General features: G+C 45.6%; 1 protein-coding gene across 5 annotated transcripts in view; it reads right to left on the bottom strand.

Annotated features, from left to right (window-relative positions):
* Nucleotides 1-2,097: 2,097 nt before the first annotated feature.
* The window catches only part of ENTPD1 (ectonucleoside triphosphate diphosphohydrolase 1), a 32,829-nt gene continuing 15,270 nt past the window's right edge, over nt 2,098-19,656 (bottom strand). For all 5 annotated transcript variants that reach the window (XM_018069205.2, XM_018069209.2, XM_018069210.2 and 2 more), the window contains exons 2-10: nt 12,886-13,019; nt 12,381-12,498; nt 10,921-11,071; nt 9,855-10,014; nt 8,982-9,218; nt 8,256-8,516; nt 7,152-7,271; nt 6,834-6,971; nt 2,098-6,689 (exon numbers count right to left, since the gene is read on the bottom strand). In XM_018069205.2, coding sequence (XP_017924694.1) covers nt 6,483-6,689; nt 6,834-6,971; nt 7,152-7,271; nt 8,256-8,516; nt 8,982-9,218; nt 9,855-10,014; nt 10,921-11,071; nt 12,381-12,498; nt 12,886-13,019 — 1,526 coding nt within the window. In that variant the 3' untranslated portion in view covers nt 2,098-6,482. The remainder of the gene's footprint in view (nt 6,690-6,833; nt 6,972-7,151; nt 7,272-8,255; nt 8,517-8,981; nt 9,219-9,854; nt 10,015-10,920; nt 11,072-12,380; nt 12,499-12,885; nt 13,020-19,656) is intronic.

Below are 19,656 nucleotides of genomic sequence, written 5' to 3'. Positions count from 1 at the left end.
TATTAATACCTTCTCCTAGTTAAGCTTCATCCCACCACATCCGTGCTTGTCAGCCAGTCTGAAAGCATCACACGTTCAGGAGCAGGAATGGCATTGCACCCATCTGTAGCCGGGTAACAAGAATCAAGGCTGGAGGTGACAATTTCTCCCAGCACATGTAAGAAGTGAAGGCAAAGTAGCTGAAGCTGTGGCATGGGCATTGTGAGCATGGGTGTGGTAGGACAGCTCTTATCTCTACAGCAAGCCACATCTGGTGGTATTTTGCAGAACTGGCAGCTCACATAGCAGCGGGAAATGCCCTCGCCTCCTTCACATCCCTGCTCCCAGGCCTGCTGGGTTCCCATGGAGCTGCTCCTTTCCCAGCCTTCAGCAATGAAGGCAATTGGAAAGACCTGGGCGGCTTTCCAGCACTAGCCAGTGTTACTTGGCAGCCAGAGAGTGCTAGGCAGGGCTATAGTAAAATAGCACAAGCCCCATGTTTGGTCTGTTCCCCCACTCCGTTTTTGCTTCCCAGGCTGCTTTCCGTAGCCTGGGACAGCAGTGGGAGAGTTGGAACTGTAGTGCTGCCAAGGGACACATGAGGAAAGCTCTCACTTTCCTATGGAGAAGAGCAACACTGATGTGAGAAACAACACTTAAAAAAAAGAAATGCCAGACCATTAGAGCCTAAAAAGGAGCCATGAGCAAAATCTTGGGTGGGCGGAGAACACATCTCACACACTACTAGGTCTGGAGAGTTAGTCAGCCTTATCCATAGCATAGGGATGGGGGCAGCCTGTTATCAGGCAGCAGGTTTAAAGTAAACAAAAGGAAATAGTTTTGCACAGAAGACACATTGAAATTACCTTGTCAAAGCTGAAAGTTAAATGAATGCAAAAGAGAATAGGATGAATTCATAGGGAACAGGGGCACCCACAGCTATCAGATCCTGAAGCAATCATTTGATTACAAATTTCTTAATGGCTAGAAGAGAAGGCTTATTTCCCCAACTATCCCTCTAGATCTTCGCCCCCCCATGCAGCTGGGGACGAATGCCAAAGCACTGCCTGTTTGATCTGACCTAGCACGGCTCTTAACACACTCTAGGAAAATGACATCCTAATCCAGTGATAAATTTGGACATGTTTAAAAACAATGATGAAAGCAGAAACAAACAATATAAGATGTTAGAAACAGTGCAGGAAGTAAATAACGACTTAGTTTGGAAAGTATGGCTAATACATCTGGGATGGATCATACACCCCCCACCCCCCACCCAGATGTTCAAAAATGGAGAAACCTTGAGGCAGTAGGAGAGGAAGCAGGAATGCTCTGTGCCACAGTGGCAAGAGTGAGAGGAATGTGAATGTGAGCCCTGTCCCCTCTATTACTGCATGGCTGGTGGTCACAGTCAGCAAGGAGCTGATCCCTCCAGAGCCAGCCATGGAAAGACTCCATCTGATGGGTTCATTTTAGTTCTGGCCATATTGTTACCAGAGGAAGAATGGAAAATCTGAGGAAAGTTCAAGCTAATAGCCATAAGAATGAGCAAACTGTGGAGAGTTCATGCTGAAAGAAAAATAAAGACCATGGCAAGCATGTTTGCCTTGGCAGAGCTACAGCTGTGGCTGCACACAGAGACACGCAGCCCTGTGAACAAGGGGCACAGGCCCACCGTCCTTCACCTGTTTGGGGGGGTGGGAGGGTGGGCTGCAGTGCCAGCATGATGCCAGTGGTGCCGCCTGGGGGAGGGAAAGGGAAAATGAGGACAGAGGACTGCATCCATCTAGTTAGCAGCAGGGGAGAACAAGCTGCTTTGAGGAGGTCAGGGTGAAGCTAAAGCAAGGAAAGATGGGGTTTGGCTACTAGCAAGCCTTCCTGGGAGTGAGGCCACCCGTGTGAGGTGCCCAGAGCCTGGGAAAGACCACAGTGCCTTTCCCTACCAGGAGGGGATGCTACCATCCACCGTGAACTTCAGATCTGACCCAGAAGAACATCAAGGAACTGACAAGAGAGGAAATCACATCTCAGGATTTTTCCATGTTTAGTGCCAGAAGCTCCATTCCACTACTGGCAGACTCCCATCTTCTGGAAAAGAGCACAAAAACTTTTCTGGCATAAGTTCAGAAGTCTTTATTATGATAAGCATACAGAGACTTGTGTGTGCATCAAAACAAAGATCCATTTCTTCGGGGCTGGACCACAGAAAGAAAGCACATGGCCTGGGTGGCAGGAACTGTTGTCCTCAGCGTGTCCCCCCAGCCCCTCCTAAACAGTCTGTAGAGCCTGTGACGAAGCTGGCAGCCCTGCAGAGCCTGCACATCCTTCCTGGCACAGAGTATGGGAAGAATTGGGGTGGAGAAGGAAGGGGTACACATCCGGCCCAGGGTTGCTCTTGGAGAAGCTGAAGAGCCCTGGCCAGCCCAGACACTTCGAATCGGGCTCCCACTGCAGAGGTGATGGCCCCACTTCTGAGAGCTTCCTTTCAAGTGGAGGCTCCCCTGTGCTTTGCTGTAGGGCAAGAGAAGTCAGCTGTAGCCTGTGCACAGAGGAGAGGTAGCTTTATCAGGGAGGAGAGCGAAAGGTACTTAGAGCCTGTGGTGAGGACCAGTTGTTTTCTGCAAGAGGTGAGTGTGCTGCAGGCACCCAGGCTCTCTCCTCTGAGAAGTTCCGGAGGCTTTGCCTCACACCTGACACTTGGGTGAACATGGGAGAGCTCATAGAAGTTATCAGTCCCAGCAAGACCAGGCTGCTCCTGCACTATCCAAAGCTATGAAATCCTCCTGCAAGGAACCTTCCCAAAAACGGACCTGTCAATATTTGAACCCCAAACAGAGACATCTCACCTTGCTGCAGCACATCTCAGGGCTTCCTAGGAGCCCAGGAGAGTTCTCTCTTCTAGGAGAGACCAAGGTCTGGAGTCTTGGCAGCTCAGCAGTGCTGAATAGTGAATAAATATTTGCTAGACAAGAACATGTGGTGTTAAAAGATGCTTTACCCCAGAAAAGCAAAACAGTACAGCAGCCAGTGGCCAGATATTAAAGCCAGAAGCTGTCAAATTAGAAATAAGGCACAAATAATTATCAGTGAGGCAGATCGACTGTATTAACAAGAGAAGTGATACATTATTACTGGCATATTTGGACATTCCCTCCACTACCATTAATGGTCTTCCTGCACACATTGGGTGTCTCTGGAACATTTGAGCTGAATACAGCTGGGTCAGATACAACACAGAAGCAAAGAAATGAATATTCATTAAACTTGAACTCTTTGACCAAGGATTTTGAGTAGCCTCTATGAATAAAATCCTGCAATAACAGGAGAAATAGGGAGAAAAAGTCATAGGTTGTTCTGTGAAGGTTCACATACAGGCAATGATATTCAAGGGTCCCACCTTGACAGGATGCCTTCAGTCAACCAGTTCCTGGAGCCTCAGTCTGCTCAAGTGATTTTTCAAATGGCATGTCTGTTGTCACCTTCAAAATTCTAATTTTGGAGAGATTGATTTATAAATGGGGTCTAATAGTTACAAGGTTTAAAAAAATGTAACATATTTTGTATTTATCTTAGCTTGGGGCCCTTAGGTTACACTCCAGTCATATTTAAAGCTTTAAAAAAAACCCCAAAACTGAAACCAAAAAGTAAGTGAAGACACCAGCTGCTCACCTGGCTCTAGAATCAGGAGTTAACAATATTAATACTATGGGACTTGCAATAAAGATACAAAACTTTGTGAAAGCTCTTCTCACAGGTTCTGTATTTGTCCTTTTGCTTTGGCATAAACCCTTAGCAGGGACCAGAAAATCAGACTGGCACAAGCTTTCTTTCCACACCAGCTTCCACATGGAGTTTCTGCATCAATTTCTGAAATGTCTTAATGGATCTGTCAGTTCCCATCATGGACACAACTCAGCAGCTGCCAGATCCCCAAAGAGATCTCAGGAGGGGAATTGCCATTTTGCAGGTTTCCATGCTGTTCATGGGGAGAAAGGATGCACCAGCACGTGTGGGGAACTTCTCCAGGGCCTCTGCTTTGCTATGAGGACTCCGTATGCAAGGGAGGTGGCACAAGATGAGGTGTGTTGAATTGAGGCTGTCTGGGCAGCAGAAGCAGCTCTAATCACACGTGTCTCCTGCATGCCTTCCAGCCATGATCAAAAACTACCAATAGTCTCTCATCTACCTATATTTGCTGAAAAAAAACTGAAGGAAGACTGCATCTCTAGCTGAATCCAACATCTCAGTCTATTTGCAGATAAAACAAAAACTGGTGAATGGACTAACAGTGTGGTGAAGTGTCATTTGTGGATTGAACTGGATAATCTGCTCGGGGGAATATTCTTTGAACAGTGTGTCTTTCAGTGGAGCTACATGGAAGGCAAAACAGCTTATATTGGAGACAGTGATGCACAAGGTGGGACAGCAGCTGTTCTGGAATGCAATTACTGAGAGAAAAAAAAAAGTTGCAATAGTCCAACTGGACAAAACAGTCTCAAAACTTTCTGTTGAGTGAGCAGATGTGGCCCTGAGATATATAAATGGGGAACACAGAGTAAAGATCAAAACCAGAGGATATTACTTTATACACACTATTAATGACTCTAGTATCACTCACTGATAAAAACTTTGGTGTTCCAATTTCAGAAAGATGTAAAACTTTTAAAAGAAGTGGAGTCAAGAGCTACAAGTGAGGTCAGCACAGAGCACTTTACAGATTGAAGATCAGCCTATTTAATATGATATAATGACAATTTGCAAGCACCAACAAGGAAAAAGGGATTTTTAATAGCAGAGTTACTCAGTTCTTTGGAAATGGGCAGAACAAGGTCCAACAGAAGCTGAAGTCAGCTACTTCAGAGCAAAAATAAGACACAAATTTTTGGAAGAACAACGATCTGCCCAAAGATCACAGGGTAGATTTTTCCCTTACCTTTAGGTTCTTCAATATGTAAGGGCTTCTACTTCCAGGCATAAAGCAGAAATAACTGCAGGATATTTTCATGCCTGAACTGTGCAGAAGAACAGGTTGGGAGAGCATGAAAACTCTGAGTTCTGTGTCTGCGCTTGCCTAAAGGAGAAGGTGTTGTTGGGTGTGCACATCCTGACCCCCTCCTCACTGCCTGCACCTTTGCTTGGGGAAACACATGAAGGTACATTTACTATGCCTTTTTCTCTATAATATCTGCTTTCTTTTGACCTCTGGCACTTACAGGCCATTAGGAGAAGAGATATCCAAGATTTTGTGGGAGGTAGACAGGCACCAGTGGTTTCTGAGTGTTTTTACAAAAATGGATTTCTGACTTACCTCTTCTTTTTTTTTTCAGACCAAGGAATGGAAAAATGGAAGAAAGTGATTCATAAGCCCAATCAATGGCATCATCCTAGTTGTGTACTAGAAGATGGGCCTCAGTATGTGCACTCACAAGCCCTGGGTCTTATGGCCATAGGATAAGCCTATTCCATCAGGGAAGGAAAGGCAAATTTTCAGTAATTTTGCTGATGGAAAGCAAAGTTAACCAATGCTGGTTAACTGCTGCCAGCTGTCTATAACAACATTACTTAATAAACATTTTCCCTAGATTGGAGGCTGCTCTATTATCCAGTGACCCTGGATTGCTTTTGTGGGTCTATACCTACAGGCATGCTGATAACACCAGAGTTCCTGTAGGCATAAGCACTCACTACTGGGCAAGGATCCTTGGCCAGTACAAGCTGTTCCTGCAAAAAACCAGCAATGCCTGGCTGGGAACTCGTGTCTTGATGTACCCTAGGGGCATGGGAACGGCTCAGTGCGACAGTGAGCCAGCTTTGGTCCAGCAACAACATCAGAAAGATGTGGGAAAAAGGCTTCTTACCACCTGCAAAAGGAGCTGACAGCCACCAGAGCCCAGATAAGGGCTGATGACCACCAGCACGCTCAGTTTCTTCGTCCTCATCCCTTCTTTTCCAAGAGTGGCATTTGGGAGCCTGACCCACCTTCAGGGGCCAGTCAGGTGCAAGTGCTGTACCCAGCTGTAGGGCTGCAAGAGCTCAGGGCCCAGGGAGGTGAGCAGAGGTGTGCTGGTGTGGAAAGGGCTCTTGGGAACAGCTTCAGCAGAGAAGGAGCAGGATCACCCTGTGTGTGACAGCTCCCAAGAGCTCAATGGGATGTGTGACCCTGAGATTACCCTCGCAGGAGCACTGGCTCCCAAAGATTGCTGCCACTTTTCTCTTTATAATGCTGTGCACAAGGCAGAAATCAACAAGCAGCAAAGTTTCATTGAATGAAAGTACAACCCATTCAAGGAGGGGACACCAGCTTGTCTGTCCTTGGCAGAGAAAGGTGGCGAGCCTGATGTCCCAACATCTCTCAGTGCAAATGTGAGTCAGAAGAAATAAATGCCCTTGTTGTACAGTCAGTAGCTTCAGTGAGAGGAACTCTGCAGTACAGGCTGCTCTGCTGGGGTCTCCTAGCCCTGAACAGCCAGGGTGACATGGCCCCTCTCCCCTCCAGGTTCTTCCTAAACAACCCCCTTCTGCAGGCACTTGGGCTTGTGAAAGAGAAGCCAAGCAAACAGGAGCACAGACACCAGCACAAGGGAGCACAGCACCATCAGCCCTACGTAGCTGCCGTGAGAGAGAGGGGGCACAGCTGGCTCCTCTGCAGGGATCATGTTGGTCAGGTTCAGCATGTAGCCCAGGGTCCAACCTGCATCACTGCTACCAATCTGAAAAGAAGAGGAGCAGAATCAGCACTGGGAGGTGCAGGGGCTGCTTGTGGCATTGCTGGGGCAGTCACCCTCCTGGGGATGAAGGGCCGGGCTGTGCAGTAGGGGTGTGTAGAGTAGAGCCCTCCCCACCATGATACAAACCTTTCCAAGGAAGTGGATCCTTTGCCAGTTATCTTCGGTGAATTCATAGCCATTTTCCAGGAGAGAGAGGATGTAGGCTCCAGAGAAGCAATATTCACTCAGGTACTTTTCTTTGATGTTTTGATACATTGTCTTCACCTAGGGAAGGAGGCAATCACTAGGCTGTTAAACACGCCTTCCCACTGCTCCAGCTTGTGCCTGAGCATCCACTGTAGGTGCTGGGGGAATCTTTCCCATCTTGCTTTGGAAATTAACCCCAGCCATTTATCCTACATAAAATATCAGCAGCCATAGTCTACCACAACAAGCACTGCTCACCTCTTGCCAAGGCCGGGCACAGAAGCTCTCAATGGTTCTGGTCACTTTGTTCAGGGGAACAGGGCTTGCTTCACCGGTCAAGTTCAAAAAGTTCATCACAAAATAGAAAGCAGAAAAAGCCTGAAGGAGAAAGATTGTTTTAATCTGACTGAGCCTCAGCATGAGCAGAACAGCAGAAATCCCATTAAAAAAATGAGTTTGTTTACAGATAGAGAAGCATAAGAAGCAACATCACACACATAAGAGCAGGTATATTTTCAAGAGTGATGTCATTTTGAGACATACCCCTCAGAACTGCTGAGAGGTGGAGGCAGGAATTATGGTATCCTGAAGAGCTTCTGTAAGCTCTCTCCTTAACATGTGCCAGCGGCATACAGTGAATGCTGATTGCCATCACAACTGTGATCCCATCTTGGCAACTGAATGAAGGGAGTGTGCAACCAATATCACCACAAAGAGCAGAAGTGATAGTCTGAAAGGACTGTACAGAGCCCCATCATATAATCTGAAGTCCAGAAAACCCCTCTCTGACCATGGCCAGTAGCTGATAGGTAGAGGGCAGTTTATGAACAGGGCAAGCGTGTATTAACAGTTCCCCAGAAAGCCTCAAAGTCACTCAAGTCTTGCAGCGCTAGGACTGATGGTCAGCATGGTGTCACACATAATGTGTGTTGTTCAGTGTCCAGTCTCCTCATCATGTCTGGGAAGCAGACAGGTGAGCTGACTGGTTTTAGTATCACTCAGACACTTCTGGGTGAATTTCAGGTCTGGTTCCACCACTGACCTCAGGAGACAAGGTTTGCGGAGCAAAGGACTGCTTAAAAATTTTTAAGCAAAAAATTTTTAAGCAAAGGACTGCTTAAAAATGAATTAGTAAATACAGAACTGCAAGGAGATGGGTTAGAATGGGAACAGTGCAGTACTGGCAGGCCAGTAGTTACTGAAGTAGCTCTTACACGTCTGCCCTCACCACAAGTGCAGCACTACTTTTGTAGGTACATGTCCAAAAAGCTATCTTATAAATGATTTCCTGCCTCAGTCATGAAGAGCTTCTGCTCTTCTAACATTCTGAATTATAGAGAGTTGAAGACTGTGAAGACTCACCCCAAAATCCCCTTGTAATGGAGGTAGGTATATCCCATTGAAGGAGCAACTGGAGTAAGGACAATTGGTTTTGTCGAAGAGTTTCTGGATGTTTTCTCGGCACTTTTGATAATCCCCCTCTCCCTCTATGTACAGCTGGCTGAAAGGTAATTGCTTTTTCTTGTCTGATGTACAAGGGTTTTTGAAGAAGTCACTTATATTTATAGTCCTCTGATACCCCCGGTGAAAGCACGGGTCAAGGAGACTGCTGCTCTCCACGGTCTGAAAGTAAAAATAAACTCAAGCTGTTACACTTTGCTCTAGAGTAACACCCTGAGAAAGAGCCACAGGGAATGGTGGCCACAAAGCACTTGTCATGGTACATCACATCAAGGTGCACACATCAGGTCAAAGGGATGAGGATGGTTTAAGACAATGGCTTTGAGGGGGAAGGTGTGGGTACTGCTACAGCCTCCATGTAGGACCCTGCGCAAATTACTTTCAGTCACAGTTTGTGAAGCTGCTGTTGATTTTGGATTCTTAGAGACTGTAAAATGTTGCCTCCCCTGAGTGAAAGTATTGACTGGCACCTCTTTGGGCACCTTGTGCCCAGGTTTTATGGAGGACAATGATGTTTCCCTAATCCAGACTAAGAGATGAGGCATTTAGCTGGGACACAGCACCAGTATGCCAAAGATGGGAGGGTCCAGGTTCTCCATGTGAAATTACAGGTGTAGATATACTTGCCTGTAGGTCCCTGGCCAGTTTCTGTTGCAGAGCCTGGTCCTTCCCATAGCAGAGAAAGCTGTGTGTGTACACCTGGTAATCCTTGCCATAGAGACGGAAGTAGAGCTGGTTCTCTGGAGACTCAGAAGAGAGTTCCTTTGATACAAAGGTAATCTGTGTTGAGGCTCCTCCGAGGTCTAGTGCTCCTGATGTCTCACTTGTGGATTTCAGGGAATGCAGAAGCTTTTTCCATCCAGACTTTAAAAAAAATTAATTTCAAAGTAAAACAGATATATCAGGCATGGAGAAGATTTTATTTTGGAGTTAAAAAAAAAAAGAGAAAGACTTATGTGGAGAAGCAGAAGCACAGAACACAGAAAACACAGGAAGTCTCGGAGAAGGACATGACATGAGAACTGGAACATGACACAAGAAAGATGCAGGCTTGTAAATGCATAACGTGGATCACATCACAGTGTTTGCAGGAGGACTAAGAATATAAAATGTAATACAATTGTTATGAGAAAAAGACAGCCAATTTACTGTTTCAGCTCCCAGATGATTTATAAGCTCAATAGTAAAGAATCACTGTCAGACTTTACAGACACAGAAGTATTTTAGATCAGGAAGTGAGAAGGACACTGTACTCAAGCAAAATTATTAAAGATGCTGGTGTTTTATTTCAGTGCTTTAAGTCTGCCTACAGTGGTGCAGCCTGATATCACTAAGTGTCAGGATATACTCGCGGTAACTGCTGAGGCAAGATGTGCAGCTTCCTGATCCCTGGTAAATGGCTTACAAGGGAAGGTAGTGCTTGCAACAGCTTCTTGCAAGGCATGATTTACAAAGTGCTGCAAGCCAACTATTCAAACATACTTGCTACAGAAATACTACCTGCTTGAAACTGCCCAGAAGGTAATTAATGGTGATCCATCCATAGGCTCCTTCTTCCTGACCAGTGATGATTCTGGCACCCTGGAAGTTGAACGGAGCTAAGCGTAGTGTCGTCTCTACTGAGGACAAGACTTCATCAGCTGCACTTTCATTCTCCAACCTGGATGAATGGAAGAAAGGATGGAGTGACTCTGGCTGACAGCTCTCAGTAGTCTATGAGCTTTATTCTGCGTAGGCAGGCTGCAACTCCCCACCAAGTGTTAATTATAAGAGAACAGTTATTCATTTAATTATAAGAGAACAGTTATTCATATGGGTTGTCCAGTTCCAACTGGCCATGTCCCTCTCTGTCCACACCTTGACAGCACAGCTGCCACCAGGTCTGACACTTACAGACCCTGGAGCTGAGAGTGATACTTGGAGCAGAGACCAGAGCTCTTGTTCTTCTGGAGCATGTGTCCTGATAGTAATTGCACTGTGGAGATTCCTCTCACTCTTCACAAGAACCATTTGAGAAGAAATCCGGAAGGTATCCCCAGGGAGATCTCCCAGGCAATATATACATAAGATCAGCTCTGAGTTATAGCTAGACAAGAGTTCTGGGGCACCCCCATGAAAAACACAAATAAGAACTAAAGGAGTATGTGATTATAAAATTACCTTATCCTCTGATGGCCCCAGGATGAGTCAAGATATGTGGGAAGTTACAACATGGTTGAGCTCAAAAATTCTGGGTTAGGCCTAATACCAGATTGTGGGGATGTTTGAGCATCCCTTTGATATGGAGAATGTCTAAGCATCAGCTTGGCACTACTGATCTCCTGGTGTCTCTGTGCTGCATCCGGATGCAGGAAATGATGGAAGGTTGGACTGAGTGGGCAAGCTGAGCAAGCAAGGGAAGAGCCAGGGGGACTCAGGATTCAGAGAGGTCAGCTTCAGAAGAGGGTATCTGGGCACAGTGTGAGCTGGCAGTATCTCCAAGGACTTTTCCCAAGAGGCCCCCACTGAACATCCATGGTGATCCCATGTGCAGTGCTGCAGGAGAAGGGGACAGGCCCTACAGTACCTGAGAAGCCGCATGCCAGCAGTTGCTCCGAGGTAGACAGGTGTCTCTTTGTGCTGCGTTGAGGGAATCACCTCTTTTGCTTGTTGTAGGCACTGTGCCAGAGAGGGACCTGCCTTCTCTGTGGCATGGGAGTAACCTGAGATCCCAGGGCCTGCAAGAAATAAAGACACTTCATTGCTCCAACTCCAAGCATAACCCCACAATTCTGCCATGAGCAGGTGTATTAAACCATATCACAGGCAGCAGTATCAGATTCAACACCCCCATTCCTGAGAAGCTTTAGAAATCCTATAGCACCAACTAAACCCAATGCACAGGGGGATGGCCACAGTGCCCAGCATCTGCCACCTGTTCTCCAAGAAGCAGGCTATGAACTAGCGATGAGGACTGCAGTGAAACAAACCATTTCCTGAGCATGTCTTGAACAGCTGCAGACTTCTCTGAGTCTGCCTGAGAGTACCCTGGATCTGCGCCTGAAAATCTCTGACCCTTCACTGTGCTGGGTCCTCCAGGGGCAGATGCTATCTGTTTGTGTACTTTATAGTCACACTACAACACTGGGTGTTTTGCAGCTATTGCCTTTCACGCTAACCCAAAGCAAAATGCATTGTCCCTCTCTGCCACGTGTCCCCTGAACTGCCCCAGGCCCAGTGCCTGCGCAGCAGTGAACCCCAGGCTGCATTCGCCCCAGGTTGCCATATGCTCAGTGTGCTGCCCATGATGTGGGATGGTGCAGTGCTGAGCAGCTATGGCAGCAGCTTGATAATGGTATGGCTCTTCCCTGCACTGCAGGGGCCTGAAAAGACCCCAGGCAGGTCTGACAATACCTCTCATCCCTTCAGAGTGCAGTGATCCATGATGGTCTGTGCTGCTCCTTGTTGTGTGCACCCTTAGGCTTCATTTATGCCTTCCTGAACCATAAAATATCTACACAGCAATTAAATAGAATAAAAAATAAACCATGACACGCTTAAGTTGAGCAACCTTGGGCCTTAAGCCCAGTACCTAGCTTGCATAGAAGCCTTGAAAAAGAGCAAACCATGCCCTTCCCTCTCACTGCCTGATATTCATCAGCACTTCAGCAAGAGTGCATGCTGACATTTTATTTATTTAAATACATTCTTTGGTGTAGATCTTTCCAAAAAGCACTTACTTCCAAGCATTCTAAAAACAAAGGAAAAAGTGGATCCATTTTTCCCCCAGGAAGGTCAAGCATATACAGCTCCCCATGGGAAGAGGTGGGATATACATTAGCTCACAAATTACAAAATAAGAATACTCACGGGATATTCTGAATTGGAAGGGACTCACAAGGATCATCAAGTCTAACTCTTAAGTGACATAACAAACACTGTTTTCAATATTGGCCTCTTCTCCTGGGTTTCTCCTCCCCAACCCTTTGATTGCATTATCTCTTCTTCATCCCATGCCCCTTCCATAGCTCCCTTTCCTCCTCTTACCTTCAACTTTACACACCTCCACCTGCTTCACCACTCCAGTGTCGTTCTCCTTCTCTGCTGGCCACTCGTACACATAGAGGTTAGTGTGGGACGATCCCGCATCCAGCACAATCCCGTACTGTGGGCAAGACAGAGCCACTATCACACCTGAGGCACCAAACCACACACAGTATGTGCTGGCCTCCTCACACAGGGGGACCAGAAGCGAACAGCTTATCTGGCAGCTGTGGGAATGTGTGTCATTACTCTTCTCAGCAGTGCTTCAGTGTAAAGTTTCCATCAAAAGATGCAAGAGCAGAAAAGCAGCAAAATTGAGACTGATTACTTAAGAGATGATCCCCTATGAAGCCATATCTGGTTTTACCACAAAGATGTAAAACAAGATGTTGAGGTGCATGGAGCCAGAAAAAGAGGTTAGCCAGACCCAGCAAGGGCAGCAACATGTCCTTGAGCACTATGAACACCTAACTCCCCAGCTTGTTTTAAGAGTACCAGCTTGAAATACCTTAATGTTCTTCGGAAGTGGCTTGTTTTGGGTCACTGCTACAGCAATTAAAGCAATTACAGCCAAAGTAGAGAGGAATCCCAGGATGAGTAGAATCTTTCTTGTCGAGGACATCTTTGGTTTGGTACCTGTGGCTAGAGCAGAAAAACGATGTTAGTATCCCAGTAGCCCATTTTACCTCACACTCCAAAGGTCTTTAGGCACATTCCTGCAGTCTCTTTCCACTATGAAGCCTTTGCCCATCCCTGTCCCATCTCCTACTCCACGTAATTGTGTGGGATTTCTTAGAGGCAGAGCTCAGCCCTGGTGTCCTGCAGATGTGCTTTCATGGGCCATGCCACACCTCCATGGTCTGCCCTGTGCCCAATGTATTTCCCAGATTTATAATCTAGATGTAAATTCAACACATGTAACAACTAAATAGCTCTAGTGGACATACTTGCTCCCACTATGGCAAGAAATCCATTTCTACCCATATTGATGCTCCATACTCAAAAGCACTGATCATCTGACTGCTCAGATGGATATTAATTTCTCTTTTCCTTATACATAAATACTCTAGGAGATGTTTAGAAATACATTACAGGTCATCCAGGATGGTGACAATACTTCGATGCAAGCAACCACATCAGCTACTGTCACCCTCCAATAAGGTAAGGTGACTGAACCTGCTCTGCATCTGCATGCCAGAACCGGGGTTCCAGCAGTCTCCAGACCTCAGGTGACACCAGGTCCAAATACATTCTGGCACTGCACGTCATGCATGCAAATATGAAAAGCATTCAAGTTCTGATCAGGGCCATCTTCTCACTGTTCTGGTTTTATGTGAGAGGCGGTCCCAGGCGCCAGAACTATATAGTGTTACCTGACCTTACAAATGACCCCAAATCCTAGAGTTAGTTTCAGAAGTTAGCCCAACTGAAAAGAAGCAACACACCTCTGGAAATCTCTAACTATTGACAAATAACGTCTTCCCACCTACCTAGAGAAAATGGAACTTAGAAACGCCAAGAGAGTTTGCTTTGAAGATGCTGCAGACATGTCCATTGGAAACCTAACATAGACCTGGAGCTCTGTGCTCCCTCATATCACGCTCACATGTAAATCTGCTAACTGTGAAATCTGGAAGCTTGTTACTCACTTTGTGAGTGCCTGTTAGGGGCACAGCATGCTTGCCAGTATTTCCAAGAATGCAGCTTGAAAAAATAGTCTAGGGCACATACCAGACAGTAGGAAGTAAGAATGTATTTTATCCAGCTTTAATAAAAAATGCCCCAGAACTCATGGCTTAAAGTGATTAGAAACAGCAGAGTGTGACAGCTGGGAGACTTTTCTTCCTATTGGAGAGAGTAGCTGGCTCAGGTTATGATAGCACTGAGCATGTCTGTTAAACAAAGATTATTTTAACCCTAGCAAAATGAATAAAACCAGATGCTATAATGTAAAATTAGCTGCACAGTATAGATAAGAAGTTAGCGTGCTTGAAAAATGAAAGTGCTGCTGACAGTTGCACAGCACATTCACACAATTATTGCCACCCTTACTCTGAGATCTTGCCTAACAGCTTTGTTGAGTGTTTACTGTCGTAGGAACGAAGGCTGGGTGACTTTGTACAACTTCTAAGATTTTCTAATTTCCTGTTGTGATGGGTATTGTCTGACTGCTGTATCTTTTCAGCAGCCACACTCTGAAAAGTACCAGCATTAGCAGCAAAGCAGGAACAATTTTCTCCCTATAATGGACTGTTCCAATAAACAGCTGTAGAAATCCCTTGTCTGTAGGCAGAGGCATAATGATAATTGTCTGCATCCCACCTGCAGTGTGAGATCCGTCATTTTTTTGCCAAGGCACATTATTTTCTTAACCCTGAATGTGACTCTTGCCTGAATTTTAGTTCAGTATCATGAGCACTTTTCAGGGCTCTGTGGGTTGTAGAGATGTGATTTCATTGCTGTGTCCCATATCAGAGTATCCATCTGTGTGAACTCTTATGCTACCAAGGAGCATTTTATTGAAATGTTTCATACAGGAAAAGGTACAGAATGATAAGCATAATCCAGAAGGTAGCCTAGCAAAGTAATAACCTTCTAAATAGCACTCAAAGTGCACATAACTGAATACTCAATTATTTAAAAAAACAAACAAAACCCAAACCAAACAACAACACTGCAAATCCAGGTAAAGAATTCAACGTCATAAAAATTCCCCTGCCATTTGTTCAGAAAAGTGAGGCATTTCAACAAGTTCCCTTTTCTGTGCACTAGGTTACCTCCATCAGCTCTAGGTTCTGCAGGGGCTAAAGAATGAACTTATTCTCGCTTCCTCCAGCTCCTTTGAATTTCAAATTCACACCGCTGAATGTCATGCAGACACTTCCCAGTGTCCACAAAGTGGAGCAGTACGTGACCGTCTGGTTGCCAGACCCCAGGATTTTTCTTCCATTAGCAGTTTTTCCTCAGCTAAGATTAAGCAGACATGATCTTGTGTCTCTGTGCCCAGCTAGAACCCGAATAGAGACAGATCTCTCCTCTTTCTCCCATGCTGCCCTCTGTAAGCAGTGACAAAAACATAAGGCCATAAGTAGGCATAGAAATGATGCTGCTTTTCTTCTCCCCAACCTCAGAGCTGCTGGGTGCTGGAGCCCTGCCCGGCTGCGCGGGCATTAAGCACTCTCTAGATGTTGGAGCACAGCCCAGCTGCTCAGGCATCTCTGTCTGTTTCTAATTTTGGTCTCTTTGCTTTTTTTGTAAGGGCTACCATTGGTTCCATCCAGTGATGGTCTCAAAACACAACCAGATCTAATACCCTTTCTGTCTCTAAGACAGAGAACTGAGAAGGATGTTGTCAGCCACTCCAGCTGACAGCAGTTTTGCTGCAGAAATCCTGTTGCTCTCAGTGCATAACCCAGGAAGGACCACATCAGTGTGGGAGGCAGCTCTCTGTGAAGGCAAGGAAGCAAGTTTGACTCCTTTGTCTTCCAGAGCCTCAAGACAAATATGAAACTACCCCTAGAATGACACTAACTCACTGGCAGCTCTATATGCCAGGAGATGTCACTCACAGCCAAGGCTGCCCACCTCCCAACTCCCTTCTCACCAAGCAAGATTTAGCAACAAAAGTTAAAAGGAATCAGGCAACCAGCTGCTTTTAGAGATGAAATGAGAGACTAAGGCTTGTTTGAAAACCGAAATTAGGATTGTCAAGGAGAAAAGGAATGATGCTGTGCATAGTCCAAAGCCATGCTCGATTCAGATAACCTCACTGTAACCCATCATCTCTAATAAATACAGATATTTTTGTAAACTCTGGCTTAGCACAACAGCTAAAGTTGATGTGTGATCTTTCCTTTGGGTGTTCACACTCAATCTGTTACAGAAGAGATCACAAGAGACTGTAATGCAAGGCCATCACTCTTCCACTGCACAAGTGCCACACTGACAGAGACAGTTCCCACCATCACCTTTACGCTCTCACTACGCCTCTGTATGGTCAGAAACATTCTCATTTTCAGTCTTTATTTCTTTATTGCTAGTCTATTCCTTCTGTCCGTGTTCCACTTTGATCTCATAACTTCTGCAACTCTCAATGCTTTTGGAATTTATTCCCTTAGTCAACTTATAAACAATGATCCTTTCTGGATTTTTGTGTTTCCAGCCTTTTCCATCTACCTGAAGAGTTCAGCAGCACTTCTCTGCATACAGAATAATCTGTTTTTATTTTTCTTGAGCATTCTGACCAGAGCTGCAAGGCTAGCCTTGCACAGTAATGAACACAGGATATGACACAGTCCTAGCCCAAAGCAAAGTGAGGTAGGGACCTGTACTACCTCAGAAACATGATCATCTACCATAATGGCCAGAGCTAAGTCAACCCAGCACCTCTGCTATGGAATCCCAGCAAACCCACCCAGTAGAGAGGGGCTTGGGCAATGCAGTCTGTGCTCATTTACTAACTGCAGAGTTTCGTATCTGTGGAGTTCTGTCAGCAGTGATGGCAGGGAAAGGGCATGGGAGCAGTCAGTGCTGCTGTTCAGAGAGGGGATACACACATTATCCTTTTGGTGAGTTAAAATGAGATTTCAGTAGTCATTAAGCTTTTCAGGCTGAATTGCCTGAAAAACTCACCAATTACTCTGTGAGGCTGCTGAACTTGCATCAGGTTTTGATGCACGTTACTCAAGAGGCACTCCTGCCTTCAGACTCACCACAACCAAACATCTGAAACCATAAACACTCAGAAGAGCCACGCTCTTTCATTTATCAACCATTTAATGAAATTTCCTCTGTCCCCAACTGACTTCTTACTCATTCTTTATCTGCCTTTTTCATTTAAACATCCTCTTATCTAGGTTACCTCGGAAGACTTTGCGAAGTAATGTAAACCACCTGTTTCAGGCCAACATGTCTTAGGCTGTGGAGAGGCTCAGGTTTGTCTTAGAATATACATACAAGCACATATACAGTAAGTAAATGGCTTTGGTTTAAGAGGGTTTATTTCAAAATCTTGGGGCTAGACACTGGGCATGTTGAAATTAGAATTTAAGCTCCAGATCAGGATTTTTACAACTGCTACATGGAACAGTGTGGGAGACTCTGCTCCAAGTTTTAATTATTCATATGGCAAAGATTGTGGCCTAAATACTGATGTGATCTCTGACCCTCCTAGTAGTGCTATATAGAATAATAAATACACATTTACTGGATTATGTTTTTCCAGTTTAAATACTTGTAAGTGCTGAAGTACAAACACTGAAGTGTCAGCAAAACTGATAATCCAAACAATGTAATGGGTTTTTTGGATGCTGTCTTTCAGAGACATTTGATACTGAGATCACGCAGCCCTACATGTCTCAAATCCCAGCAGACTCCTATGAATCTAGGCTACACAGCCAGGCAGAGTGCTTGAACTAATCTGTCCCATGTACACACATACCTGTGCACTAGTGAGCTGGAAGATAAAGAGTGTGCTTGTCTCTGAGATAACACCAAGCTGGGAGAAAAGCTCACTGACACACAGGACTGGAATTGAAAATAAATTTGACAAATAGGGGAAAGCCTAACTCACTTAAGGACAAGAGAAAATGTGACATTTAGATAACAGCCATCACCCAAAGACAGTGTGGTAAGCAATGTGTTAAGTAGCTCTTCTAGAGAAAACATTATTGCAGCTATAGCAGTTTATAGTAATCCTTCCCTCCATCTAAAGCTGGTAAAGCCTCCTGTGAGGTTCTGTGACCAATTTTGGGCACTGCCTTTGAGGAAACATGTAGACCACTTGGAGAAACTCCAGAAGAGAATAAGAAGAAAGATCAGAAGTCTAAAAGTTTGACCTATGAGGAAAGATTGAAGGAATTGGATTGTTAAGTTTGGAAAAAAGAAGAGCAAGGGAGACTCATTAATTGTCTTCAGACAAATGACATCTCTATCTGCCAGCACTGTTGTAGCTGATCTGCCTTAGGACAGGGGTGGCTCCTGGACTTTCTCCCAGCTCTGTTTCCTTGGTTCAGAAGGCAGGGAGTCAGCAAAAAGAGGCCAATCAACTCATAAGCTACGCTGTTAGCAAAGGCCAATGCAATGCCTGTGCTCTCCTTGTGGGATACAGATGCAGTTGAATAAATGTGTTCCCTCCTTTCCCCAACAAAGCTCCAGGTTGCATTCGGACATAATTCAGTCATGGCAACCGTCCTGCTAAATGCTATCCATGTGTACAACAATGCTTGGTGTGGGAACAACTCATCCTTTTGCTGTTTTTAGTGTTGTGACTGGGATACGACCCTGGGAAATTGCACAAGACACATTGGACGAGCCCTGTTTTCCTGGAAAAAAAAAAAACCACATGGAAATCCTGGAGAGCTGGCGGGTGCTAGAGGCAGCAAAAGCCGAGCAATAGCATCAAGAGACAGACACAAAGGAGCAGGCAGCACACAGGCCCCTTCTCTGCCTTCCGCATCTGCCCGGAGCACAGAGGGGCTTTGTGCTCAGGGCAGTCCCACGGCCCTGCTTACGCTGTCCCTGCGGTGTGGGTTTACTGCTGGAAAGGCAACGCCCGGGGGGTTCTGGGCACGAGCCCCAGTGACCCGGACTGCCACACCAACAAATCCCCCATTCACCCTGTGCACAAAGCAGGTTCCCCTGTCAGAGACCTTCCCACGGTGCCCTGCAGTGCTGGGTATGGTGCTCAGCCTCCCTGGCTCTCTGCAAGGCACTCGTGCTGCCTCCCAGCTTGGCATCACAGCCCATCTCCCTGCTATTATACACCAGCCCCACCAAGCTTTCCCGATGCCTGCTGATTAAATATCTCGGCGGGAAGATACTCTTATGGCTAATATCACAGCAGTCAGACCCAGATACTTAATATACAACCAACAAGTGGCAGGATACTGCTGACACAGTGACCTTTACACAGTTATTTTTCATATTTATATGGTGTTTACTGGACTTCTATGCCTGTACCCTACTTGTGCTCGTGCTCATTTCTTTAGGATTCTCAATTCAAAGAGGTTTTTCAAATCAGAAAAGAAAACTGTTATCAGTTACATCAGTCTCCTGTCAGGAAACTTCTGGTATTAATTTGCTACTAGCCCATCAAAGCTCTGTTTTAACTGGAGAAGATTTATTGCCATTACCCACAAAGCTTGAAGTTCCATCGGAAAATATCCAGTGAGCTCCAGATGGCTTCCCCTCCTCCCTGGCTTATCAGCTAAGTTATTGCTTGAATATACCTGACTAGCACATGATGTGAAGGCATTTGTTTGTCTTTCGATAGGAGAGA

Source organism: Manacus vitellinus, unplaced genomic scaffold (assembly GCF_001715985.3).
Source record: "Manacus vitellinus isolate BGI_N305 unplaced genomic scaffold, ASM171598v3 scaffold_15_pilon, whole genome shotgun sequence".
Lineage (NCBI taxonomy): Eukaryota > Metazoa > Chordata > Aves > Passeriformes > Pipridae > Manacus > Manacus vitellinus.
This window is presented reverse-complemented; position numbering and strand designations above follow the sequence as displayed.